The following is a 26,857-nucleotide window of genomic DNA, read 5'->3' on the forward strand; positions in this document are numbered from 1 at the left end:
AAAGTCTTATAAAATGGGACAAAACTCTTTTAAGATTTGGCAATGCTTTTTATTTTCTACATCTTTTTTCTTTTTATTGAGATGCTGGGATTGAACCCAGGGCCTTATGCATTCTAGGCAAGTGCTTTACCTCTAAGCTATTCCTAGAATTCATTTTTGAGTAGGCAACACTAAAATATATATATATATATATATATATATATATATATATGAAATTTAAAAGGCACTACAACACATAAAGTGAAATTAACTCAAGCAGGTGTGATGGCGTACCCTATAATTTGAGGGAGCCAAGGCAGAAGAATTGAAAATTCCAAGCCTGGGTAATTTAGCTAGACCTTCAGCAACTGAGAGACCTTGTCTCAAAATAAAAAATAAAAGGGGGGGGGGGGAGTGCTGGGGTTGTGGCTCAGTGGTGGAGCGCTTGCCTAGAACATGTGAGGCACTGGATTTGATCCTCACCACCACATAAAAATGAATAAATAAAGGTACTGTGTTTATCTACAACTAAAATAAATAAAAGGGACTGGGTCGGGGTTTAGCTTAGTGGCAGAATGCCCTTGGGTGATTCATTCCCCATTAAACTGCCCCCCACAAAGAAAAAAAAAAAGTAGTGAAAGGGCTGGGCAAGGTGGCATACACCTGCATCTCGGGACCCTGACGCAGAGAAGTATCTCAAGTTCCAGATCAGCCTCGGCAACTTATCCAAACCCTGTCTCAAAGATAAAAAAAAAAAAAAAGAAAATGGAGGTAGTTCAGTGGTAGGGTGCCCCTGGCTTCAATCCCCAGTACTGGTGAAAAAAATAACACTTGAATTTGTATGGTTCAAAATCAGGCAACAGCCATATATACATGTGGTAAAATCTGACATTCTACTAAAGAATAGTTCCTTTTAATTTTTCTCCAGTTCTACTGGCACTCCCCAACCTTTTTTTGGTCTTTCCAAAGGAAATTCTACACATATAATAGTTATCTTGCTGATTATTATTATTGTTATTTTAGTGATGGGAATAGAGCCCTGGGCACACTAGGTATGTGCTCTACTACTGAGCTACATTCCAAGCCCTACCTTCTTTTTTTTTTTTGAGATGGAGTCTCACTAAGTTATAGAGGCTGGCCTAGAATGTGTGATCCCCCTGCCTCAGCCTCTGAGCAGCTGGGATTACAAGTGTGTCACCAGGCCTGGTCTGTCCCTGGAATGTATGTCTGGAAGTGGCTACCCAGGTCTTAGAATTCCTGCTTCATCACCAATTATTTGTCCCTGAGAGTTGGCCAGATTTGGGCAGGTGGGCCAGTCTAACATCCACATCCACTTGTATCCCCAGGCTCCCATACAGTACCATGTTCCTGGCAGGCTCTCAGAGTAAGTGGTTTAAAGGCTAACATTATAGGCACTCACATCGTACCAGATGTCCTCTTCCAGGGGTTACTGATATTAGTAACTTCTTTCCCGTATGGACCTTTCACTCATTCCACAAATGTTTCCCGGAGGCCAAATCAGACCTTGATGTGTATATATAGCTTAGTAAGCAAATTAAGACAAATGTTGGAAAACACTCTGGGGCAGTTTTAATTTTTTTAATTAAAAATTGGACTGCAGGTGTAGAACAATGGTGGAGCATCGATCAGCATGCCTGAGGCCCTGGGTTCAACCCTCAGAACATGCACACATCACATACACATGCACAATTTAAAATTCAATTCCTTGACAGGTGCAGTGGTACAAATCCCAGTGACTAGGGAGTCTGGCCTCAGCAATTTAGTGAGACTCCATCAAAAAATAAAAATGAAAAAGGGTTGGGGATGTAGCTTAGTGATAAAGTGCTCCTTTGTTAAATTCCCAGTACCAAAAATAAATATTTTAATTCCTTAAGCAGGGCTCAATAGCCAGATGTGGCTAGAGAAAACAATTGCAAATGTACAATATTTCCATTATCTGGTTGTATGGCACAGCCCTGCAAGGGGCTTACAGAGTGGTCAGTCTTTGGGCTCTGGATTCCCACAAGGTCTGGGTTCAAATCCTGTTATGGTTATTTCACAGCTGTAAAATTTGGCCAAGTAATTGACAATTCTTTGAGCCTCAGCTATAGAAGTAAGGAATTATACCATTGCTCCTCCTTAAGAGTTTTGGCAAGCATTCAAAGAGATAGCAGATATGAGGGACTTTGCTTGAAGGCATATTAAATTCTCAAAAGTCAGGAGCTTCAGTGTCTTAATAGCCCCAAATCCTGGATTCTGATTTCTGAGGGCTCCATCCAGAGTCAGCCTCTTCCTTGGGAAGTTGTTAGTCCTTCTCCAGGCCCTGCCTGAAGTATGCCTGGAAGTGCAGCTGTTTCTTCTTTTGTCTTTCTGTCTTCTCAGTCTTTGGGCACAGAGTGCACCATCAACCTTTGAGGATGGAAGAAATGAATGAATGGGGATAATAGGCAGGATTTGACTGCTGTTGCAAGAACACTCCCGGAGAGTCCAGGAAAGTCATTATTATTTAATTTCCAATGCAATTGGCCTGGTGTTTTCCTACAACAAAAGTTCATCTTTTAAATAAGCACCTTCAGCTTCTGTGCCCTCCCTCACCTACTCTCAGCTCCTCAGGGACAATCAGCCAAGCTGGAGCTCAAGGGTCTTGGCCCTTCCCCCTTTGGCCCAAAATAACCTCCTCCCCCACTTTCAGCAAATGCTTGGAATTCTTTCAACAGGAGGACAAAGCCTTTCATCTGCCAATTACTGATAAAGAGAAAATGCAAATATGCTGGGGAAGGTGATCCATCAAGGGCCCAACATTTATGGAGTGACCACTTAGGGCCCAGCAGCAGGATAGGCATTCTGGGGGAGTCAAAGGGGAACAAGCCCCTGGCTGGCCCATTCTTCTCTGGGGTTTGCGGTTTCCTCGAGGTTTGTAAAGGGAGGGGATTAAATTAGGTGACTAGTCAACCCCTTCCTGCTCTGACAGGCCAGGAACTCCCCTTAGAGGTGATATATAGGCTTAACTGTTTTCACACTAAGGTGGCTGCCCTCGATCATTTTCCTAGTGCCAGCTTTTGGGGGGACACCAGGAAGCCACATGAGGAGAGAGGAATCCCAGGGAAAAAAGGTGAAGGATGAAGATCCTGCGTCCTACTTGCCAATTTTGTTTTATTTCACTTAATTCACTTCTCACCACCCTCCAGCCCAGAAGCCCTCCTTTGAGTGTTTTGGTTTTTGTTTTTTCATTATGTGGGAGCAGTGACCCTGGTTAATATCGGAAAAGGCATGTGATAGACAAGCCAGGTTCCAATTGGAACCCCAATAGCCCACAGGAAAACTGTATGATCTTGGGTAAAAGTGGCTTTGCCTTCCTGAGTCCCAGGTTTCATCATTTGCAAAATAGGGAATTTCGAGATGGTTTCCCTGAAAAGGTTCTCTCTTTCTCAAGACAGAAGCAAATAAAATAGTCCCACTTCTTGATAGAGGGCTAAAGAGCCGGCCACATACAAAGGGCTGTCGATTGGATGTAGCAGAACCAATATAGGCCATTTCAGTTTGGAGACAAAAGTTTGGTGTTTGCTAGCTTCATACCTACTTTAAAAGATTTTTACAGCTAGTGAACCAGAGTAAAACAAACTTTAAAGATGAGTCTTTGGGGTCACATGAAAAAAAAAAAAAAACTACAAGAATGAAATGACAGTGAATTAAGGTGAGTGAGGGATGCATTTCTTCCCCAGGTCTAGTGGCCTGTTACATGGGAATGACTGAAGGCTGAGTAGTCATCCAGTTTCATAATTTCTCCGAGCCTCAGTTTCCCAATTTGCAAAATGACCTGCTTCAACTAGCCCACAGGATTAGGGGCAGAAATAAAATAGCACGTGGACACTAGCTGTGAGCACCTACTATCTCCCTTATTGTAGTCCCGGTGCCATGTTATCTTACCAGGAGATTTAACCCCTAAGACCAGGTCTTGCAGGACACAAGAGTTGGTCTGGAGTAAAGCGTTTCTTCGTGTTCATGATGAATTACAGGACAACTCTGGAGGTTGTCACAAGCACTGGGAAGGGGGACATGGGAGAACTCCCGGACCTAATGACATTCTATATATGCTTAGAGGGTGGCCACATCTCCGCTAAAGTCATATAGAATCAGTCCAGGTGCGCTTAAGGTTTTCGTATCCCATCCCAAGAGCCACACGCCTTTCCACAACTCTTCTCCTATCAACAACCAAACAGGGCTTACCTTTCGCTTGTTTGCGAGCTGCGTTAGGAGATGCTAGATCCGATTCTCTGAGTATTTCCTTCCAGAGCATCAATTTTCTCCACTGGGCGGGCGCAAGGACCTTTAAAAAAAAAAAAAAAAGTCCAACTTCTCTTTCAGGGATCGTAGGCTAGTGAAGAACTCCACGGAGGCGAGCAGAATGAATGAATGAAAGGCAACGTCTTCCGGTCACCTGCGGTCTGAAAAGGCTCCGGTCTGGCTGTATTTCCTGTACCTGTGTGTGTGTGTTCTTATCTTTCAGTCCGAGAGTTTAAAAGTATTGAGTCCATGCAGATATGGAGCTGTACTAATTTTTTTTCTGAGCCCATCAAATGCGTCCTCCATTTGGCGGGTTCGAAAATGGGGGTCTGAACAGGGTTGCCCCTCCCCCCAAAAAAAGACATGCAGTTACATAGCAAAAAAAAAATATATATACATATATATATACACACACACACATATATTTGGTATATATATATATATATAAACACCAAATGCTTTGAATTTGGGTCGCCAACGCAAGTTGTGGGGTAGGGTGTATGAAGGAAAAGGAAGAAGGGCAGCCGTGGGCAGTGGGGGCAGGGACTGAGGTGGGGGTCGTTTTGGGGGTGCCAGGGCCCAGGGGCTTTCACGCCAGCATGCTCGGCTTGCATTTCCGCGCCTCCCGCTGAGGCCAGCCGTGCAAATCTGCACCTCCCTCCCCACCCCCTCCTCCTTCCCTCCCTCCCTGCCCCGCCATCTCCGGGATGCGCCAGTCGCCTGCAACTCAGCCCTCCAAAAGTCAGCTCTGCACACAACTCCCGGGCGGCGGCGGCGCCTGCGTGCAGAGGCGCACTCGTGACCCAACAACAAAACAGCGATGCCAGGGCGCTAACGGCGCCCGGTGCCTCGCGGGCTCCCTCCCAGTCCCACACCTCCTCGGGCCGCTGCCCCCGCCCCCCCATCCCGGGCCGAGTGCCCCCCCAACTAGCCCGGCCGCGGGCTCAGAGCGCGATCGGCAACAATGTTTACGTTCCGGGGATTATGACGTCGACGCCTCCCCCCCCCCACAACTGCTGAAAATGGTTTCCTAGGACTTTGCAAACGGATCTGCCTAAGTGTTGGTGCAAAACTTTGTAGATCTCGGCTCTGGCTTGCTTTATTTATTTATTTTTTGGTTTGTTTTCTTTGGTCTTCTCTCCTTCCCCCCTCCGCCAAAATGCAGGGGGCAGGAGTGTTGACAATTAATTGGTGAACTCTCCTAAAAAAATGGAGGCAGAGAAAGACTCTGGAAGAAGATTGGTGTGTAGCTTTTTTTTTTTTTTTCCAAATCTGTATCTGGTATATGATAGCTCTATTTTTTTTTTCGGTTGTTTCTTGCTGCCTTTTCTTTCCTTTTCTGTATTTTACAAGAGGACCGGAAAAAAATAATAAATTGCATGCAAAAGGAAGCAAGCAGCTTACTCCTCCAGTCCCTTGTGAGGCTCAGAGTCTCAGACACTTAAGTGGGGAGATGGTAGCTTGGAAAGGCGTAGGGGGTGGTAAGCGGGCTGGGGGTTCGCCCGGAATCTGGGGGGCTGCCGCGCCGGGCGCTGGGCGGTGGAGGGAGGAGGCAGGGGGATGCGGGGAGTGGTGGGGGAGTCTCCTTAGGAAGTGAGTGTGCGCGCGCGCTCGTGGGGAGATGAGGCAGCTGCTGGTGCGTTTTGGGGTCTCCGATGGGAGCTTTGTGGCGGGTCGTCTGCCTCTCCCCCTCCCAAGCCCCTCACCTCCTCCCCTCACCTCCTCTTCTTGTACTGGCGGGCGATCGGCGGGGGCGGCTGGGGTCTCAGCCCTTCCATTTCAGCTTTTCAGCTTCCCCGGTAGCTCGGGAGCGGCTCCAGCCTTAGAAACGCCGCCGACCCCGGTTCCGGCTTCCCGGCTCTGCCTCCACGGAGGCCGGGGCGGCTGTTACCGCCGAGCCCGGAGCTGCAGCGGCTCCTCCCGGGGCCTACATCTGCCCCGCCAGCCCGTGTCCGGAGCCCCCTTCGCGGGTTACATAACCAGGCTCCCGGCTGAGTGGGCAAAGCTCAACACATCACAGGGATGGGGGACGTGGGAGAGCCCCTAGATACCCTTTCCGTGGCTTCCAAAGATGCAGGAGGAGAGTGCTTCGTCGTGTAGGGCGCAGTAGGACCCTGGGGGTGTGGGCCCCTCTCCTTTTCCTGCTTTTCATCATCTTTGGCATTTGCGCAAAGTTGCTCAGATTGCAATGGTGGGGTACAGGGGGCGTGCACTCCTGCACCTGTTCGTGTTGGCCCGGGGTAAGAGGCGACCCCCCAGTTCCCACAATAATATCGCGGGCTCTCTGGTTGGATCCTCGTAGCGCCCGATTGATCGCCAGAGATACGACGAGAACGAAGACTTGTCGGACGTGGAGGAGATTGTCAGCGTCCGCGGATTCAGCCTGGAAGAGAAGCTGCGCAGCCAGCTGTACCAGGGGGACTTCGTGCACGCCATGGAGGGCAAAGGTGAGGCGCCCCCTCCCCGGGCCGTCCTCCGCACCGCGGGCCGCGCGCACGTGGGGAGGGAGCTGCCGGTGGCTGGGTTCGTATTTCGCGCCCGCGTCCCCCATTCCAGGGGATCCGGTGACGAAACGAGGCCGAGCACTGGGGGGGTGGGGTGGGGTGGCGAGGGAGGAGGGCAGGCGGGAAGGGGGCCGGGCGCAGGCCTAGGCCTGGCTTGCGCCCACCACCAGCACCACGGTGGGCAGAACCAGAGGGCTGGTGGACTGAGGGACCTGGGAAGAGACAGTCGGACCGAAGGAGGGCGTGAGCGCAGCGTCCTCCACCTCCTCTGCCGGTTGTGCTCTTGCGCTGCCCAAGGTGCAGTCGCCTGACTGGAGGAGCCCCATTCTGGGGTCCTCCTGAGACATTGGGGTGAGGCCCCCCAGACTCGAAGCCTCCTAAACCGCTGTCATCTCGGGCTCTGTTAGTTAGGAGCTGGTGATGGAACATCTTGAGTTATTAGGGTTACACCTCCTCAGGCTTGGGGTCTCTGGAGTGCATCTCGCATCTCGTTATAGGCCTGGGGAGGTGCACTCAGGGTTGATGGTCTGAATTGCCACCTAAGCTTGAGGCCTGCAGCGTTGACAGTTTGAAGCTGGAGTGGGGGATATGGGTGACTTCCCCTCAGGCTTAAGGCTGAGAGATTCCTGTTCCCTGGTAAAGTTTTGGGGCACTTCTAGGGGAAATAGGGTCTCTTCCCATGCCTGAGGCTTGTCTGTCTCCTGTGAACCCTCCCCCGTTGGAGCAGAAGTTGGAGAAGCTCAGGGTGCCAGAGTACAGCCTAGCCTGAGATCTAGCAAGGCCTGCCTTTCTCCCTGACCTTCCTACTAAGAGTGTCTCAGGGTGTCCTCCAGACAGATTTTGGGTGTTGCTTCTGCTTGGGTCTGAGGCTTTTGGAGCCATGACCCACCCAGCCCTGCAGCCTGGATTTCCACAGGGCCTGTGGGGTGAGGGTTTTGGAGATGCCCTTTCTCACCCCAGGCCTTCCTGGGGTATGGTGTTCATTTTTTTTTCTTCTCCTCTCAGCTGTTTGGGTGTCCTTTCAATTACTCAGTTTCCATTTTGTATTTCCCCACCTTCTTGGAAACCCTTCCCTCTCCAGGAGCTGACAGCCGGGAGGTGCTTCCCTGTGGGTTCTGGATGAGTGAGTGGCTAGGCCTTGAGTTGGCCTGGAGGAGAGATCTTTCTGGCTTTGCATTTTTGAAGTTTCTCTTTTGTGCTTGTTGCCCCCCTGGGCTCTGGTGGTGTTGGGGAGAAATGTGGGGAGGGAGGATATTTTTTCTAGCCTGTTTGGTCCTAGAGCAGGGTGCCAGTCCTAACTGCATGTGAATTTTCTCCACATAAATGGGATTTTAATTTCTCTCCTTTCTTCCCCCCATTTTATGGAGTCATTTGGCAGAGTCTATGAGAAAACAGTATGTAAACTTTTCCTAGTCATTTGTCAGGAATCCTCAGCCAAGGATTTCAGCACTTTTTCTCAGGCTCATTTGAGGAAGTTGAAGCTGGGGTGGGGTAGTGCGGGGCTTTGGGTGTGTTGGTAGGGAAGGTTACCAGCCAGGGGCTCTAAATGGCATCCTTAAATTTGCTGTCCTGGCTCCTTTCAAAGGACGGGGTTTCACTAGTTAATTCAGATCTAGTCCCAAAACTTGAGGGAGGAGCTGAGAAACAGAAGGAGCCCTTCTCCTGGATTCAAAAATAGAAGCTTCTTAAACTTCCCTTCCTTTAAATCCTTAGGAATCCCCATTCACTGTGAGCCCCTGGGGATCTGAGCCACTGAGGTCAGGGCTTTCCCGGCGATGGTTTTGTTCTCTTTTCTGAGCCAGTAGCTTTGGCCTCCTCCCCCAAGGCCCTAGTGAACTGTTCGCCAGGGGCCCGCAGCCTTCAGTGGCCCCGGGACTCTTCTCTCACTTCAGACCAGTCAGAGAGGCCTTGTAGCCTTGTGGGATACTTTAGTCACCTGAGGACTTGGGGGACGTGATTTGGACTTTGGGAGGGTTTGATAAAAGCTCCCCTCACCTCCATATTTAGGGCTGTGTTTGGGTCAGATTCATTGATTTTTGGGGAGAATTGAGGAAGGAAAGAAATTAATCGAAGGCTCCCTTCATGCTCCAGGGCTTTGGATAAAGATTTGGGGGTCTCTACCAGACAAATCCTAGTTAGGAAATTACCCAGTGGATTTTTCTTGGGCCTTGCTGTGCCTGCTCTGTGCAGCCTACCTGGAGAGCATCCTTCTTGGTGATCCAGTGGAAGCAAGCGGTGTGATGGCTCCGACAGAATTTCACTATGAAGACAACAAAGCTGTGCCCAGTTCCCTAGTTATTTTGGCACCAAATACACAGTTTCCAGGGAAACCGGCTTCCCCCCCCCCTCCCCTTCACGATGCAGGATATTACAATAAGATTTTCACTGATGCTCAGCTACAATGAGAGCCCTCCTCCCAGCCTCCTCTCTGGGGCTTCAGATCCTCCCAGGTGGCATTCTTCAGTTCTGCAGTCCCTTTACTCTCTGAGCTCAGCCAGGGATGCGTTTTCCTGTCTGTCCCCCTTTCTCAGCACTAGCTGGGTCTCTTTCAGTGTGGGACTCTTTATAAGTCTCCTCCCCAACCCTGGCTAGCCTTGGGCTGTTCATTGACAAGTTCGGACCCGTGGGGCATGCAGAGAATGACTGAGTAGGCAAAGTAGCGATGGCTGGCATGGCTTCTCTCGGATTAGGCCCTGCCATTTCCCTGTCATTTTCCAGGGAGCTTCTGCCACTGAGGTCAGGCCTCCCTCTAGCACCCCCTCGTTCCCTTCCTTTGCCATTTTTTCTTCCCCTCACCAATGGCTCGTGGTTCATTTGCTCCTGAATAACTTAACCAACTTGTTTTAATTCAAATATCCAAACAGATTTCAACTATGAGTACGTACAGAGAGAAGCTCTCAGGGTTCCCCTGATATTTCGAGAAAAGGACGGACTAGGAATTAAGTAAGTTGCTGACACTAATTGCCTCTCCCCTGTCTTCCTCCCTAACTCAATTTCTAGCTTGGGTGAATTTCTTCTACCCTCTTCCCGCCGCTCATTTCATGATCTGGGAATAGCGGCTCCTTGTTCAAGCCCTGACCAAGGGGAAAGCTCTCTAAAGATTGGTCTTTTTTTAGGAATTTGGGCAGAGAGGACTTAGGGTACTTGAACAGTGAGGACTTCTGCCCTGATCCATCTGGCTTCACATTGCAACCTCTTACCAAGAATCGTACCTGTCCTGCTCCTCAACTCTGAACCAAGAAACTGGCAGACCCTGAGCTGGGTTAGCTAGTGTATGGGAAATGGCTCCCTTCCATGGAGGGTATATTTCCCTGGGCACCAGCGTCTCCCCTTTCTTTGCCTGCCACTGTGTCTGGTTTATATTCTGGCTGAGATCTACCAGAGCTCCAGGTGGGGGAGAGACCAGAGCCAGGCTGGAAGAACAGGTTTCTGCCCCTTGGGCAGGGACAGAGGAGGAGGCTCAGGGTGTCATCCTAGGCCATCTCCTTTCCAGCCTCTGAAGCTGGACTTGCTCACCAGTCATGCTCCTAGGAGTGGAAAGTAAACCTTCAGCATCTCTGTTAGTTAACAGTTCCCATAATCATTGTAGCAGGGTTATCAAATTCCTGGAAATGGTCTAATGTCTGTCTTCTTTTCCCTCTGAACTTAAAGAGGTTCTTTCCACTTTCCATACAACTGTGGAGAGTATTTTTTTAGAGGGAGAAAGAGACACAGAGAGGGCTGTCCCTAGAAAGAAAGCCGGTGTTTGGCCCTTGACACCACACTCTCGAGTCTTTCCCGCAGAAGTGAGGGTGGGGTGGCAGGTAGATGGCCCATTCTCTGCTGAGGTTCAGAGTTTTTTTGTTGTTGTTATGTTTTTGCTTTTTGATACTAGGGATTGAATCTAGGGGTGCTTAACCACTGAGCAACATTATTATCCCTTTTTTATTTTGAGGCAGAGTCTCACTAAGTAGTTTAAGGTCTCGCTAATTTGTTGAGGCTTGCTTTGAACTGTGATCTTCCTGCCTCAGCCTCCTAAGTCACTGGAATTATAGGCAGGCATAGTACCGGCTGAGATTTAGGTGTGATGTACCTCTAGGGGTGGGGAAGGGGCACCATGGTTCTGGTGACCCTCCCTTGAGGTACTACCTGATCTACTGCCCTCTATCCAGGTTATCTCATTTTGGATTCCAAACAGAGAGCAAGGACCCCACTTGGAAAAATGGCTTCACCCTGGGCAGGGTAGAGTCTGGCTCTGTTGTTTCTGGCTCCTCACCAATGTCTGTGCTTCTTTTTCTAGGATGCCTGATCCTGATTTCACAGTCCGAGACGTCAAACTCCTAGTGGGTAAGTTGCCGGCTGTGTGTGTGACTCAGAGATGCTGAGGAACAGGAACAGGAGAAGGGAAAAGGGAGAGGCTTTCACTATCACCTGCCCATTTAAACTTTTAACTGCCTCTAAAAAGAAAGTCCCCTTGGGAAGGGGCAGGGACAGGTGTGAGCTGCAACCGTCTTATTGTGGAGAACAGGTCAGATTGCAAAGTCCTGAGAAAGCCTGGATCAGAGTGTGTTTGCCATTACATGCTTTTATGAGGCTGATTTGGACCCTAGCCTCCAGCTTGGGTGTCAGCAACGCAATCTTAGATCTCTGCTGTGTGTTTGTTTGTGAGTTGCTGGGTAAACACTGGGCGTTTTGTGACCCCTAAAGACTTTCAGGCTTTCCAGGGGAGGGATTAGTCCTCTGCTTCTTCAGGGTTCTAGACAAGCCTTGGGTGGGGCTTGGCACTCTGTGCTCAGCAAATGCCTGTTAACTCCCTGGGCACCTGCAGAGTGTGGCTGAGGACTTGGTGCTCTGAACTCTGGATTGGGCAGCAGGTGGCATTTCAGATCTTAAAGGAAGTCTTCCATTAAATCCATTATTTCCAGATAATGTTTTCTTGCCGACATGGTGGTCTTGAATATGACAGATATGGTTCCTGCCCTTTTGGTTATAGCAGCCGGCAATAAAGAAGTAAACTACATATATTTTCTAATAGTGATCAGAACTGTTGCCACTCTTAATGTGATGGAGCATGGTGGGGCATTATTTTAGGCAGGGTGGTCAGGGCAGTCCTCTCAGTGTCTGGGGAGGGCATTTGAACAAGATCCGATTGGCAAGAATTAGCCATGGGAAAGAACATTCTAAGGCTTTTTTTTTTTTTTTTTTTTTTTTCCCTGCAGGGGTGGGTGGGTAGGTCTAGACATCAAACCCAGGGCCTCCTGAATGCTAGGCAAGCACTCTACCACTGAGCCACATCCCCAGGTCTTTTCTTTTTTTGGTAGTTCTGGGGATTTATCCCAGGGTCTCCCACTTGGTAGGCAAGCGCTCTACCACCAGCTCCCTGAAAGAACATTCTAGTACATTATAGGTTGAGAGATGAGCAAGTGCAAATGCTAGGTGTATGGAGGACCTGAATGAGTGAGGGGCAAGCAATGGAAGAGGTGGTGGAAGTTGCAGGGCTAAGTCATTAAGGCCTTAAGGCCCCGGCAAGGAATTTGAGTTTGACTCTTGGTGTGATGGGAAGTCCCTAGGGAGATTAAAAGTAGGGCACAGGGGGTACCATGTGATTTGAATAACAATGGCTTAACCCTAAATTCTCACACCATCTCCAAGGGTACATTTCACTTTAGTATATTCACAATATTGTACAACCTTCACCACTATTTCCAGACCACTTTCATCACCTTAAAAATAAACCCTGCACCTCCCAGTTCCCCTCTCCTTCCATCCCTCGGTGGCTCCTAATCTCATGATTTTTTGTATGGATTTGCCTTGTCATTGATTTTTTTGCGGAGCTGGGGATGGAACTGAGGACTGCTTGCTGTCCGCTAAGCTATATTCCTAACCCTTTTTATTTTTTCATTTTGAGATAGTCTTGCTAAGTTGCCCAGACTGGCCTAGAATTTGTGCTCCTCCTGCCTCAGCCTCCAGAGTGACTGGGATTATGGGCTGGAATCAAATAATGCAGACCTTTTGTGATTGGGTGCTTTCACTCAGCATGTATGCAAGGCTCATCCATGTGGCAGCATGAATCAGTGCTTCCATTCCTTTTTTTGGTAGTAGGGATGGAACCCAGAACCTTTTGCATGCTATGCATGTATTCTTAACTTATCTAACACATTTGGGGTTGTATCCCCAACCTTTTTTTTTTTTTAATATCTTTATTTTACATTTATGTGGTGCTGAGGATCAAACCCAGTGCCTCATGCATGCTAGGCGAGCATGCTGCCACTGAGATACAATCCCAGCCCGCATCCCCAACCTTTAATGGCTGAATGATATTCCATTGTATGGATTGACCATGTTTTGTTTATTCATTCATGAATTAATACACATTTTGGTTGTTTCCATTTTTGGCAGTTATGAATAATGCAAGGAATATTCACATATAAGGTTTTATATAAACATACATTTTCATTTCTCTTGATTCTCTGTAGTACTGAGGAGTGGAATTGCTGGGTCATGTGGTTTAGTCCATTTTCTGTTGCTATAACAGAATACCTGAGACTGGATAATTTACAAAGAAGAGAGGTTTATTTTGATTCATGGTTTTGGAGGCTGGGAAGTTCAAGAGCATGATGTTGGCATCTGCTTGGCTTCTGGTGAGAGCATCATAGCGTTTAACTTCTATCATGGTAACTAATCCAGTGCCATGAGGAAAGCATTAATCTAACCATGAGGACTTCGTCCCCATGACCCAAACTTTTTCCACTAGTTCCCATCTCCCAATATTGCTGCATCAGGGAACTTCGATTCACCACAGCATATGGTGACGGTGTTAAACTTCTGAGGAACTATTAGCCTGGCTTCCCGCAGCAACTATGCCATTGTACACTCTCATCAGCTATGTATGAGGGTTCTCATTTCTCCTTATCCTCACCAACACTTATTATTTTTTGCTCCCCCCCCCCACCCCAAAGTACTGGGGATTTAATCTAGGGATGCTCTACCAGTGGGCTATATCCCCAGCCCCTTTTTAAACAAATTTTTTTGAGCTGGGTGCAGTAGTATATGCCTATAATCTCAACAGCTCCAGAGGCTAGAGGGTTGAAAATTCAGCCTCAGCAATTAGCAAGTCCCTCAGCAATTTAGTAAAAAATAAAGGGTTGGGGATGTGGCTCAGTGGTTAAGCATCCCTGGGTTTAATAAGTAATAAGTAAAATAATAAATTTTTGAGACAAGTGTCTTGCTAAGTTGCTGAGACTGCCCTCAAACTTGAAATCCTCCTGCCTCAGTCTCCCAAGTTACTGGGATTACAGGTGTGTGCCACTGTGCCTGGCAATTTTTATTTTTTTTTTTTAAAGCTGGATTACTAGATATGTTAAAGAAGTGAATATCAGAGCTGAAGGGGACAAACTATTCCATCAAGGGCAGAAGATGGGACAGTGCACCTTTTAAATCAGCTCTATGCACAGGAACTTGGCCTGGTGCTTCCAACTCAGCCGAGCCTTTGTTATTTGACAACCTTGCTTTGAAAGTTACCTTTGCTACTTAACTGAGTGATTTGGGGTAAGGTAACTTGACTAGGTCTCAATTTCTTCATCTGATAATGAAGCTAATTATCGGAGTGTGTCTTGAAGAAGGATAATAAGAAAATGAATGAATGCATAGCATTATGCCAGATGAAGCCCTGTTTTTATTTATTATAATGTCTATGAGCAAATATTAAAGCCAAGTTCTCAAACCTGGGGTTGAGGCAACATGACAACCTTAATAAATGTAGCTTGCTTCCCCCTTCCTGCCCCCATTCCCCATACTGGGGATTGAATCCAGGATTGCTCTTGCACTGATCAACCTCCCCAGCCCTTTTTTATTTTGAAACAGGGTCTTGTTAAATTGCCCAGACTAGCCTTGAACTTGTGAACCTTCGGCCTCCCTTGTCATTGGGATTGCAGGTGTGCACCACTGCTTGCTTGCTTTCTTTCTTTCTTTCTTTCTTTCTTTCTTTCTTTCTTTCTTTCTTTCTTTCTTTCTTTTTTTTTTTTTTTTTTAAAGAGAGAGTGAGAGAATTTTTAATATTTATTTTTTAGTTCTCGGCGGACACAACATCTTTGTTGGTATGTGGTGCTGAGGATCGAACCCGGGCCGCACGCATGCCAGGCGAGCGCGCTACCGCTGAGCCACATCTCCAGCCCTCTTTCTTTCTTTCTTTCTTTCTTTCTTTCTTTCTTTTTAAGATAGATAGATAGATAGAGAGAGAGAGAGAGAGAGAGAGAATTTTTAAAAAATATTTATTTATTTTTTTAGTTTTCAGCGGACACAACATCTTTGTTTGTATGTGGTGCTGAGGATCGAACCTGGGCCATGCTACCTCTTGAGCCACAACCCCAGCCCAGCAAGCTTTCTTAAATAACATTGCCTGCCTGGCCCTTTTGAACAGCTTCTCAAGCCTTTTGAGGTTTTGTTTTGCTCTGGATGTGCCCAGGCAGTCTCTTCCCTTGAGCCTCGTTCTTCTCACGGAGGATACAGAAGGGTCTAGTAAGATGGTCCCAACATCCTTGCCAGTGCTAGAATTTTCTAGAAAGGTACAGAAAGCATGAACAGTAAGCCAGCCCCATGTCTCTTGGTGCTTTGGGAAGATATGGTGCACTTGACGCTGTGAGGGGTGTGAGTGGCTGTAGCCAATTTGGGGTATTAAAATGTCCATTTTCATCTCTTGAGTGTGCACAGGCTTTTGGAGAGTGGTGATAGGCACATTTGATGGGGGTGACAAATGTCATTCAAGCTGGCCTAAGCAAAACGAAACTTACTGATTTACATACATCTGGGGCGTAATTCACAGGCACATCTAGGCTTAGGTGCTCCAAGATGATCCCAGGAGGTTGCCTGCTTTTTGTGTCCTGATTTGCTTCCTCTGTCTCTTTGGTTTTCAGGAAGATATCTCTCCATGTAAAGAGCTACAGCCAGCGGCTCCAGGTTCACATCCTACCCGCTCAGGGTCCTCCTTCCTCAACCCACAGACTTCCACGCAGCGTCTCTGGCTTGGCTCTGATAGACCTAGCATAACCCCAGAGTAGAATGGGGGCCCAGGTCAACCGACTGAGTTGGGGAAGCAACAGTTCTCCAGGGTTGCTGGGTGACAGAAGTGTCTCTAACATAAACCCAGAGTTTTGCTTGAGAGGGTAGTGTGGGGAGGCTGGCCCAACCAGGTGACTGTTTTAGAAAGGTGCATGGCTAGCTTTAGGGGCCACAGTGTGGGTCTTAGACTCTTCTCAGGCTTTTCTTTTTTTAAAAAAATTATTTTTTAGTTATAGGTGAACACAATATCTTTTTTTTAATATTTATTTTTTTTTTAGTTTTCGGTGGACACAACATCTTTATTTTATTTTATATTTTATGTGGTGTTGAGGATTGAACCCAACGCCCAGCACATGCCAGGCAAGCGCGTTACCGTTTGAGCCACATCCCCAGCCCTGGAATACAATATCTTTATTTTATTTTTATGTGGTGCTGGGGATCAAACCCTGTGCCTCACGCTTGGTAGGTGAGTGCTCTACCTCTGAGCCACAACCCCACCCCTTCAGACTTTCTTTATAAGCCATCAGCTTGTAGCTCCCTGTCTTTTATTTCTATAAACAGGATCTTGCTATGTTGCTCAGGTTGGGCTTGAGATACTGGGCTCAGATGATCCTCCCGCTTCAGTCTCCTGAGTGGAACTGCAAAGGCACACTGTCACGCACTGTGGCTCACGCCTGTGATCCAGTGCTTTGGGAGCTGAGGCAGGAGCAGAAGCCAGCCTGGGCAATTTATTGAGACAAGGTCTCAATAAAATTTAAAAAGGGGCTGGAGATATAGTTAAATATGAGGCCCTGAGTTCAATCTCCAAAAACACAAGGGTCGGGGGGAAACACTTTCCGTTTCTATAATACTACATTAAAAAAAAAAACACTTAAAAATATTTTATTTTTTAGTTGTAGTTGGACACAATACCTTTATTTCACTTATTTTATTTTATGTGGTGCTGAGGATCAAACCGAGGGTCTCGCCAGTGCAAGGTGAGTGCTGTACCGCTGAGCCACAACCCCAGCCAAAAACGCTTTTTAGTTTTTTAAATTTTTTATTTGTAGATGGACACAATAGCTTTGTTTTATTTATTTATTCATTTTTATGTGGTGCCTGGCTGGGGATGTGGCTCAGTAGTTGAGTGCCCCTGAGTTCAATCCCTCAGTAGTTGAGTGCCCCTGAATTCATTTTTATCAGGGCCTCACATGTGCTGGGCAAGTACTCCCCCACTGAGTTACAACCCCAGCCCCCCAAAACAATGCTTTTTAATTTAAGCAAAATATAGATAGGTGGTGCACGTACAGTAACTGTATCCATTAATTTTTTTTTCCACTGTCGAGGATTGAACCCAGGGCTTTGCCCACAGTAAGCAAGTGCTCCACCAATGAGCTACATCCCCAACCCTTGAAAAAAAGCTTTTTAAAAAAAATTTTGAGACAGGGTCTTGTTAAGTTTCCCAGGCTGGACTCAAACATTTTAGCCGCCTGAGCAGCTGGGACCATAGGCGGGCACCACCATGCCTGGCCACTTGAGTCATTTTAACTAAACAAACAGCCGGGGAACCAGTACATCAGAATCCTCTTGTGCTTTAATCTGGCCCCTCCCCTTCTGTCACCCTGATGGCAGGAATGAGTTTTGTTTTTCTACTTTATATCAGTGGAATCACACTGAATGTCCTCTTTTGCTTTTGACTTCTTGTCACTCAACTTTGTTCACATTTTCCTTTTTTCTTTTTCTTTTTGGTAACAGGGATTGAACCCAAGGGTGCTTAGTTACTGAGCCACATCCCTAGTTCTGTTTATTTATTTTTGGGGTACTCGGGATTGAACTCAGGGGCACTCAACTACTGAGCCACATCCCCAGCCTTTTTTTGAATTTTATTTAGAGACAGTGTCTTACTGAGTTGCTTAAGTGCCTCACTGTTGCCGAGGCTGGCTTTGAACTCATGGTACTCCTGTCTCAGCCTCCCGAGCCTCTGGGATTACAGGTGTGCGCCACCATGCGTGGCAATCAACCTTGTTTTTATGAGATTCATCTACATTAGTTGTGTCTATTTATTTCTGTGTAGTTTTCCATTATGCGAATATTTTACAATTTATTCGTTCTACAGTTGATGGGTACCTGGGTACCAGCCAGTTTAAGGCTATATCTAGAGTGTTCCTGAGAACATTATAGAACATGATTTTGGTAAATATATGCATGAACTATCATTGGGCATAGAGTATAAATGTATATTCAGTTCTAGTTGATGCTGTCAAATAATTGCCCTAAGGAATTAGTGTCATTATTCTTATTTTAGCTGCACTCCCCTGTTGGTGGGTATGGAGTTGTGTCTCACTGTGTTTTTTTTTTAATATATACCTTTATTTTATTTATTTATTTTTATGTGGTGCTGAGGTCGAACCCAGGGCCTCGCACTGCTAGGCGAGTGCTCTACCGCTGAGCCACAACCCCAGTCCCTTACTGTTTTTTGGCATTTCACTAATGACTGATGTAATTGAACTCCACGACAGAGCTTAATGACTATTTTGATATGCTCTTTTTTTATTTTTTATTTTTTGGCACTGGGGATTGAACTCAGGGATACTTAACCACTAAGCTACATCTCCAGCACCCCTCTGCCTTTTTAAAAATATATTTATTTATTTATTAGGTACCAGGGATTGAACTCAGTAGCACTCAACATAGCCACATCCCCAGCCCTATATTTTTGAATTTTATTTAGAGACAGGGTCTCACTGAGTTGGTTACGCCTTGCTGTTGCTGAAGCTGGCTTTGAACTTGCGATCCTCCTGTCTCAGCCACTGGGATTACAGGCATGAACCATCTTGCCTGGCCTTGGATATGCTCTTTTGTGAGATGTTTGATCAAGCCTTTTCCCCATTACTTTAAATAGATACTATGTTTTTTTAGTTGTCAATGGACCTTTAATTTATTTGTTTATATGTGGTGCTACGAACCAAACCCAGTGCCTCACACATGCAGGCAAGCGCTCTACCAGTAAGCCACAACCCCAGCCCCTAGATACTATTTTTATATTTCATTACTATTTTTTGGTAATTTTATGTTTCATTACTATTTTTTGGTAATTTTATGTTTCATTACTATTTTTTTTTTTTTTTTGGTAATTTTTTCTAATTGATCTCAGCCTCAGGTATGCTAGGCGAGTGCTGTTCACTGAACTACCCCACAGCTCCTTTTATTTAATATAGGGTCTCCCTGAATTGCACAGGCTGGCCTTGAACTTGGGATCCTCCTCCCTCGGCCTCCTGAGTAACTGGGATTACAGGTGTGTGCCCCCCATGCCTGGAACAGGTGCTTATTGATTGGAGAGTATATTAATTTGCTAGAGTTGCTCTAACAATGTACCATAGACTGGGGGGGCCTTCAATAATAGAAATTCATTTTCTCACAGTTTTGGAGGCTGGAAGTCTGATTTCTTTCAAGTCTCCTTGGCCTGTTGTCCATTTTGTCCCTGATTCACATGGTTTTCTCTCTACATGTATCTTTGTCTTAGTCTCCTCTTCTTAGGGTACCAGTCGTTTTTGGATGAGGGCCTGCCCTAAAGACTTCATTTTCACTTAATTACCTATTTAATAACCCTATTCCCAAACAAAGTTACATTCGTGGATTCCCCTGGGTAATTTGGGACTACAGGTGTGTGCCTGGCATAAGTTTTTTTTGGTACCAGGGATTGAACCCAGGGTTGCTTAACCACTGAGCCACATCCCCAGCCTGTTCAGCCCTTTTTAGTTTTTATTTTGAGTGGGTCTTGCTAAGTTGTTTAGGATCTCACTAAGTTGCTGAGGCTGGTTTTGAGCTTGTGATTCTCCTGCTTCAGCCTCCCAAGAGGCTTATATTACAGGCCTCTGCCTGGCCGGGCAGGAATTCTTTATTTTAATTCTTAACAGAGACAATGTATCTTTTCTTGATTTTTTTTTTTTTTCTTTTGCAGTTCTGGGGATTGACCCCTTTATTCTACTTTTGAGCTACATTCCTATACCTTTTCATTTTTATTTAGAGACAGGGTCTTACTCGATTGCTGATCCTGGCCTTGGACTTGGGATATTCCTGCCTCAGCCCTGTTCCCCCCATGAGTTGCAGGGATGACAGGCAGGTACCACTGAACTCAGCAAATCCATTCAGATTTTTTGTGTCTTTTTTTTTTTTGGTGGTGCTGGGGATTGAACTCAGGGCCTTGTGCATGACAGGAAAGCACTCTACAGACTGAGCTATATCCCCAGCCCCCGATTTTTTGTGTTTTGTTCAAGAAATTTTTTGCCTACTTCTGACTCCCTTAGGTTAGCACTTCAACATATGAATTTTGGGGGAAGACAAGATTTAACCTTTAACATAAGGATTTTTATGTATTCTGGATATGAGTTCTTTATTGGATATCTATCTTAAAGAATCTTCTCTAACTTTATGGATTGTCTTTTAATAATCTTTTTTCTTTCTTTTCTTTTTTTTGCTGGGGATTAAACCCAGGGGCTACACCCATACCCACAGACCTGTTTACTTTTTGTTTTGAGACAGGTTCTCAGTAAGTGGCTGAGGGTCTTATAGAAGCTGGCTTTGAATGTGGAATCTCCTGCTTCAGGCTTCTTAATTGCTGGGATTATAGGCGTATGCTATCATATATGGCTGCTATCTATTATTTATTATTTTTGTGGTGCTGGTGATTGAGCCCAGGGCCTCACCCATGCTTGGCAAGCACTCTACCACTGAATCGTACCCCATTCCCCTAAAAAAAAAAAAAAATATATATATATATATATATATATATATTTTTTTTTTTTTGAGAGCAGCTTTTTTTTTAGAGAGAGAGAGAATTTTTAATATTTATTTTTTTTTTTAGTTCTCGGCGGACACAACATCTTTGTTGGTATGTGGTGCTGAGGATCGAACCCGGGCCGCACGCATGCCAGGCGAGCGCGCTACCGCTGAGCCACATCCCCAGCCTGAAAATTTTCTTTTTTGAGACAGGATTTTGCTATGTTGCCCAGACTGACCTTGGGCTCCTGGGCTCAAGTAATCCTCCTGCCTCAGCCTCCCAAGTAAATTGGGATTACAGGAGCATACCACTATACCCAGCAGAAGTTCTTGAAGGGGTATTAGAGTCGTAGGAATTTAACCCAGTGGTGCTTTACCACCAGCAACATCTCCAGTCCTTTTTATATTTTATTCTGAGACAGGGTCTCAGTAAGTTGCTTTGGGTCTCACTAAGTTGTAAGGCTGGCTTTGAACTTTTGATCCTCCTGTCTCAGCCTCCTGAGTCTCTGGGATCATAGGGTACACCACTGCACCTAGCTCAAAGTTCTTAATTTTTTTTTTTTTTTTTTTTTTGAGAGTGAGAGAGAATTTTTATTTATTTTTAGTTCTCGGCAGACACAACATCCCCGTTGGTATGTGGTGCTGAGGATCGAACCCGGGCCGCACGCATGCCAGGCGAGCGCGCTACCGCTTGAGCCACATCCCCAGCCCAAAGTTCTTAATTTTAACAGATACTACTTAGCTTTGCTTGATCCTTTAGGTTTTCTTATGTCTTGTAAAAATTTTTGCTTATTCCAAGGTCACAAAGATGTTCACATTTTTTTCTCAAAAAGCTTTATTGTTTGAAACTTTTTTTTTTTTTCCTGTGGTGCTGGGATTGAATTTAGGGCCTCACGCATCCTAGGCAAGTGCTCTATTACTGAGCTACATCCCAGCCCTGAACCCTTACATTTAAATGTGTAGTTCATCTGGAATTGATTTTCATGTTTGGTAGGAGATAGGGGTCAAGATTCTTTTATCTCCCCATATGGATATCCAGTTGACCCGGCACCATTACTGAAAAGGATCCCCTGTCCCCGTGGCCCTGGAGTGCTCTTTTCTCATGTATCAGGTGGCCACATTGATGGGGGCTGTTTCTGGATGCTCTAATTTGCTCCATTTGTCCATCTGCCTGTCCTGAAGCCAATGCCACACAGATGTGTGTGTGTGTGTGTGTGTGTGTTTTTTCCTTAGTACTAGGGATTGAAACCTCAGGGGTGCTTTCCATTTAGCTACATCCTCAACCCTTTTTATTTTGACACAGGGTCTCATTTAGTTGCTGAGGCTGGCCTTGAACTTGTGATCCTTCTGCCTTAGTCTTGTTTTTTTCCAGTGGTGCTGGGGATTGAACCTAGGGCAAGCTCTCTACCATTGAGCTATGCCCCGGTTCCATTCCCATTTTATTTATTTATTTAATTTAATTTAATTTTAATTTTTGTACTGGGGATTGAACATCAGGGGCACTTGACCGCTGAGCCATATCCCCAGCCCTGTTTTGTATTTTATTTAGAGACAGGGACTCTCTGAGTTGCTTAGTGCCTCACTGTTGCTGAGGCTGGCTTTGAACTCATGATCCTCCTGCCTTAGCCTCCCGAGCTGCTGGGATTACAGGCATGCACCACAGCACCTGGCCCCACTCCCATTTTATAGATGTCAAAAACAAGGCATAAGGGGCTGAGGTTGTGGCTCAGTGGTAGAGCACTTGCCTGTCATGTGTGAGGTGCTAGGTTCAATCCTCAGCACCACATAAAATAAGCAAATAAATAAATTAAAGGTATTATGTCCATCTACAACTAAAAAATATTAAAAAACCACACTGAGGCTTAGGGCTAGGGGATATAGCTTGGTGGTAGAGTGCTTGCCCGGCATGCATGAGTCCCTGGGCTTTGGTGCCCATCACCATAAAAGCACCAAAAACAAACCCTGAGGCTCACAGTTTCTTGTCCACGATTGTGTAGGTAGTGAGTGGAAGAACAGAGTTTGTTCCCGGGTCTGACTGACGGCAGCTCCTGCTGTCTCAACTTCCGTACAGCCCTGCAGCTGGGTCTCATCCTCGGAATCATTCACGTTTCCCTTGTTGTCTTGGGTAACTTGGTGGATGTCCTTGCTTGGTTGGGTTTAGCCAAGATTTGTCAGTCTATGTTTGTCCCCTTAGGCCACCCATGAGGGTCAGGGTTTTGCAGCACAGACAGCAGTCCTGGGGTCATTTGAAAAGGTCCCGAGATGCTGGTCATGATGGCACATCCTTAATAGTCTCAGCTACTCAGGAGGCTGAGTGAGGCAGGAGGATTGCAAGTTCAAGGCCAGCCTCGGCAACTTAGTGAGACTTTGTCTCAAATAAAATATAAGTAAAAAGGGCTCAGTGGTATAGAGCCCTATGTCCAATTCCCTGTTCTGTAAAAGAACAAAAACAACAACAAAAGCAGACAGGTACTGAGATGAGGAGCCTGAAGGCATTGGGGCCTGGGGAACATCTGGGCACGGTGACACCCATCCTCTCCTTTCATAATGAGGAAACTGAGGACTCAGCTTGAGGAGGCTTGTCCTTTTTGTGCAGTGACTCCTGGCCTCAGTGCTTCTTCTTTCCAGTGCATTTTAAGCCCTCAGTTTGGACCATATCCTCAAGAGATCCCCTGCTATCAAGTTTACCAAGTGCTTTCCATGATAGTGCCAGGATTTGTATCTCCATTTTACAGATGAGGAAACTGAGGCCCAGAGGGGTTCAGGGTCATACCCAAGGCCTCACTGCTAGAAACAGTAGGGTGGAGAGGGATTTGAACCTGGGGCTGGTGACCTCCCTAACACATGCTGCTAGTGTTAGATTGGTGAGGAGCTACTCCCAAGGAGTAGGATGTAAACCCAGACCAGAAGCCTGGGATGACAGCATGCCAGGACTGTGAAGGGGAACAGCTCTGTGACCTTTCTCAAGAGCGGGTCTGAGGAGGAGTTTGGTGTCAGTGCTTGTGTGTACTTCCTGTTAGCCTTCAAGGTGACTTTGAGCAGTGTCCTCTGGCTCCAAGTCCTTGGCTCTTGGAGCTGACTGATGGAGCCTTCAAAGCAAGGGCCACAGGGCCATGGATCAGTTCCTGTAGTTGGTCTGTTGGATGTGTGCACAGCCTGGGAGACTCAGAGGGAGATGAGCCGGGAAACTGCTGGCCTACTTAGGAACTCCAGGATTTGCTTGGAGGTGGAACATTTCCCCAGGAACACAGTGATTTCAAGGCCTAAGAGTTCCAGTTATGTGGATTCTTTACTGGTTCCAATGGGCAGCTTTTCCCTGTCACTTGCTCCAGGGGTGACTTTTCCCATCCCAATAATCTGTCCCTTTGGGGCACTTACCTCCTCCCCCAGTGCTGAGCCTCTTGCTCAAACACCTGGCCCTTTGTGAAGGGGACCAGGCAGAAGGGCTGGTGGGCTCCATTGGCTGCCATGGTCCCTCAGGCAAGCCTCCAGGTCTCCTCCAAATTCCCTCTAGTCAACCCTGATGAGAAATGAAATGAGTATTCAGGAACTAGACTAAAAGTCAGTTTGCCAGCCTAGAGAAGGGACCTAAAAATTATCTAATCCAGTGATTTTCAAAGGGAAGTCCCGGGAATCTGGTCCAATTCTGAAGTCCCTACCTCCTATTCCAGCCTGAGCTGCTTGTTTTTATTTATGAATTTGAGTTTTGTCAAAGCTTCTGTTGGAAGAAACAGTTCTCTTGCAAAGGGTGGGAGTGGTGTATAAAGGTCACTTCTTCCTGCCTTTATCCAGGGGGCAACTGAGGCCTAGGAAAGGGTCTGTGGGTTGTTGGGACTAGAACTCAAACCAGGGCTCTTGGCACTGGCCTGGGTGCTCTTCCTGGAGGAACCCTTGGTGCATTCCGTGGCCTCCTGTGGGCCTTGATTATGGGAAGAGGTCAGGCACCCATGCCTCTACCCTGGGTGCCAGTAAGTTCATGTACAAGGGAGAAAGAGCTCCTCTTTCCCTTTGAGTCTACCTGGGACACTCATCTGTTTTCAGAGCTTCCCAGTTCTTTCCATAGACCCAGACAGGATAGGTGGCTAAGTATATTACAGACCCTAATATATGCCAGTTTTTTCTTTCTCCTCCTCCTCCTTCTCCTTCTTTTTGACAGTCATATGAATCAGAATATTAGTAAGCTCACTATTCTGATTGGTTGAGAAGTCTCTGGTACCTCCTGGGTTCTCCTGATGGCATCCCGGAGAGTTGTTTAACATGCTGTATTTTCTGATGTTCCTGTGAACTGATAGTTGCATGTGATGGTTGCAGATTCAAGGTGTCCCTCCTGAGGGGTAGCTCAGGTAGAACATTACCTTGCATGCTCAATGCCTTGTACCACCAAAAAAAAAAAAAAAAAAAAAAAAGGAGGAAAAGAAAAGCCCAAGTTCAAGTGTGTCTTTCTCTTTCTCTCGTTCACTCATGTCTGGCAGGACTGCTTCATGGTTGGTGTTCTGTTCTCCTTCAGGAGGCAGGAAATGTCGGGTCTCGTTCTCCCTCTGATGTTAGCAGTCTTTGATGCTCAGTGCCAGTTCCTCAGCATCATCACAGTGGTGACGGTCTAATTTTGTCACTCCTTTGTCATTCATTGGCTGGGATCTGTCTGTGGAGAGAAACTCCCCCATATCTGCCTTTTGGTCTAGAGTTGGCCCTTACCCCAGATGAGACTCCGAAGTCCATGGTTGGCTTCTACCCAAATCACCTGCCTCCGCAGGCAGCTGCCGTCTTGCCTGCGTTTCCTGCTGCCTGCCAGGGCTGGAACCTGCCCGCTGCTCTAGCTGTTTACTGGTGCATTCCTCTCCCTGGGGGCCTGGGTGGTCCATGGAGCCCAGAGCACCACAGAAGCTACTTCTTTCTCCCTCTCTTAAGTCTCACCCTGACCCCTCCCAAGGACTGTGACTTCTAGGTCACCTGGGGAGCTGAATGGACCGCCCAGCACACTAGGAAGCTATACTTAGAACAAAGTGTCCCAGCCTTCTGCTCCCAGTGCTGTCATTCTGTCCCAGCTGCTCCCCACCACCCTTCCCTGGTCTGAAGAGGAATGTGACTGAGTTCAGCAGCTCCAAGTCCTGATTCCTCTGTCATCAGTGAGTAGGGCAGGCTGAGAGGTGAGGTCAGCTGGGGACCTTGGCTGGCTGGGGAGGAGTCTTCCAGCTTTGGTTCCCAGTGGCCTCTGTGAACTGTGGAAAGCTACAGAGGAGCAGAGGGCAGGGAGAGGGCACGGGACACCAGGGATTGCAATGGGGGGTCTGGGGGCCTGCTTAGTGCCTCCAAGAGTAAAATGGTGTCTGTCTTTCTATGTTTAGTCTAGTGGTTCCAGGGCTGGGGCTCCTGGGTGCTCAGGACCCCTGGGTATTTTCTCAGCAGTAGTGATGGGGTTGTCTTCCTTGCCCAGGCGGGGCTATGTACACCCACCCACAGGTCCTCAGGCCATTTCTTCAGGTCATCTGTAATTTACATGTGAAGTCATGTGGGATTACACTAGGCAGGACATTAAGAGTCAATAAAAAAATGCATTGATCCATTAATCAGAGATTTACTGAGCTCCAATCTGGAAATCTGGAATAGAGGAATGAGCTAGACAGATCCAACTCCACAGTGCTTACAGAATGGTAGGAGAGAGAGACAAGAAACAAGAGACAAAAACTTGTATTGAATAACTGGGTGAAGGTGTGCATGCCTGTAATACCAGCAGCTCAGGAGGGAGGCTGAGGCAGGAGCATCACAAGTTCGAGGCCAGGTTGGACAACTTAGTGAGAGATGTGTTCAAAATAAAAAATAAAAAGGGCTGTGGCTATAGCTCAGTGGTGCTATGCCTCTGGATTCAATTTCGAAAAGACAGAGAGCGAGGGAACACGCATACTGGGGATGTGGCTCAATTGTAGAGTTTTAATTAGCATGTGTGAGGCCCTGAGTTCAACCCCCAGCCCCACAAAACAACGGAAAACACATGTTGATGGCCAAATGTTATCATGTCATCTATGTGATCTCATTTTTCTCTTTGTGAATCTACTATTCACAAAGTTTTCATATATGGCGTGTCTGCCCCATTCCAGTTTGTGCTAGGCTCCTGGAGAAGCCTGAATACTTGACATTTATGGAGGCTTGTAGACTTTTCCAGTAATCCCTTCATCAGCCCTTTTATTGGTTTCCTAGGCTGCCAAAGAGTACATACTGGATGGCTTAAGACCACATAAGTTTGCTAGGCCCCATGGCACACGCCTGTAATCCCAGCAGTTTAGGAGGCTGAGGTAGGA

General features: G+C 46.7%; 1 protein-coding gene and 1 long non-coding RNA gene across 10 annotated transcripts in view; one reads left to right on the forward strand and one right to left on the reverse strand.

Annotated features, from left to right (window-relative positions):
• Positions 1-1,552: 1,552 nt before the first annotated feature.
• LOC113180856 (uncharacterized) lies at positions 1,553-6,228 on the reverse strand. 2 transcript variants are annotated; one of them, XR_003300519.2, is made up of 3 exons: positions 5,983-6,228; positions 4,207-4,306; positions 1,553-2,388 (listed from the first exon to the last, which is right to left on the reverse strand). It is a non-coding gene; the product is annotated as an uncharacterized LOC113180856 (long non-coding RNA). The 2 variants fall into 2 exon arrangements; XR_003300520.2 differs by lacking the exon at positions 5,983-6,228 and adding an exon at positions 4,418-4,919.
• The window catches only part of Kdm2b (lysine demethylase 2B), a 124,608-nt gene continuing 102,804 nt past the window's right edge, over positions 5,054-26,857 (forward strand). For 2 of the 8 annotated variants that reach the window (XM_026386003.2, XM_077796105.1), the window contains exons 1-4: positions 5,055-5,505; positions 6,566-6,710; positions 9,632-9,710; positions 11,047-11,093. In XM_026386003.2, the coding sequence (XP_026241788.1) occupies positions 5,473-5,505; positions 6,566-6,710; positions 9,632-9,710; positions 11,047-11,093 (304 nt within the window). In that variant the 5' untranslated portion in view covers positions 5,055-5,472. Of the gene's footprint in view, positions 5,506-5,873; positions 5,900-6,565; positions 6,711-9,631; positions 9,711-11,046; positions 11,094-25,599; positions 25,688-26,857 lie in introns of those variants that run through there. The other 6 variants (XM_026386004.2, XM_026386009.2, XM_026386008.2 and 3 more) reach the window with 5 other exon arrangements.

Source organism: Urocitellus parryii, chromosome 3 (assembly GCF_045843805.1).
Source record: "Urocitellus parryii isolate mUroPar1 chromosome 3, mUroPar1.hap1, whole genome shotgun sequence".
Classification (NCBI taxonomy): domain Eukaryota; kingdom Metazoa; phylum Chordata; class Mammalia; order Rodentia; family Sciuridae; genus Urocitellus; species Urocitellus parryii.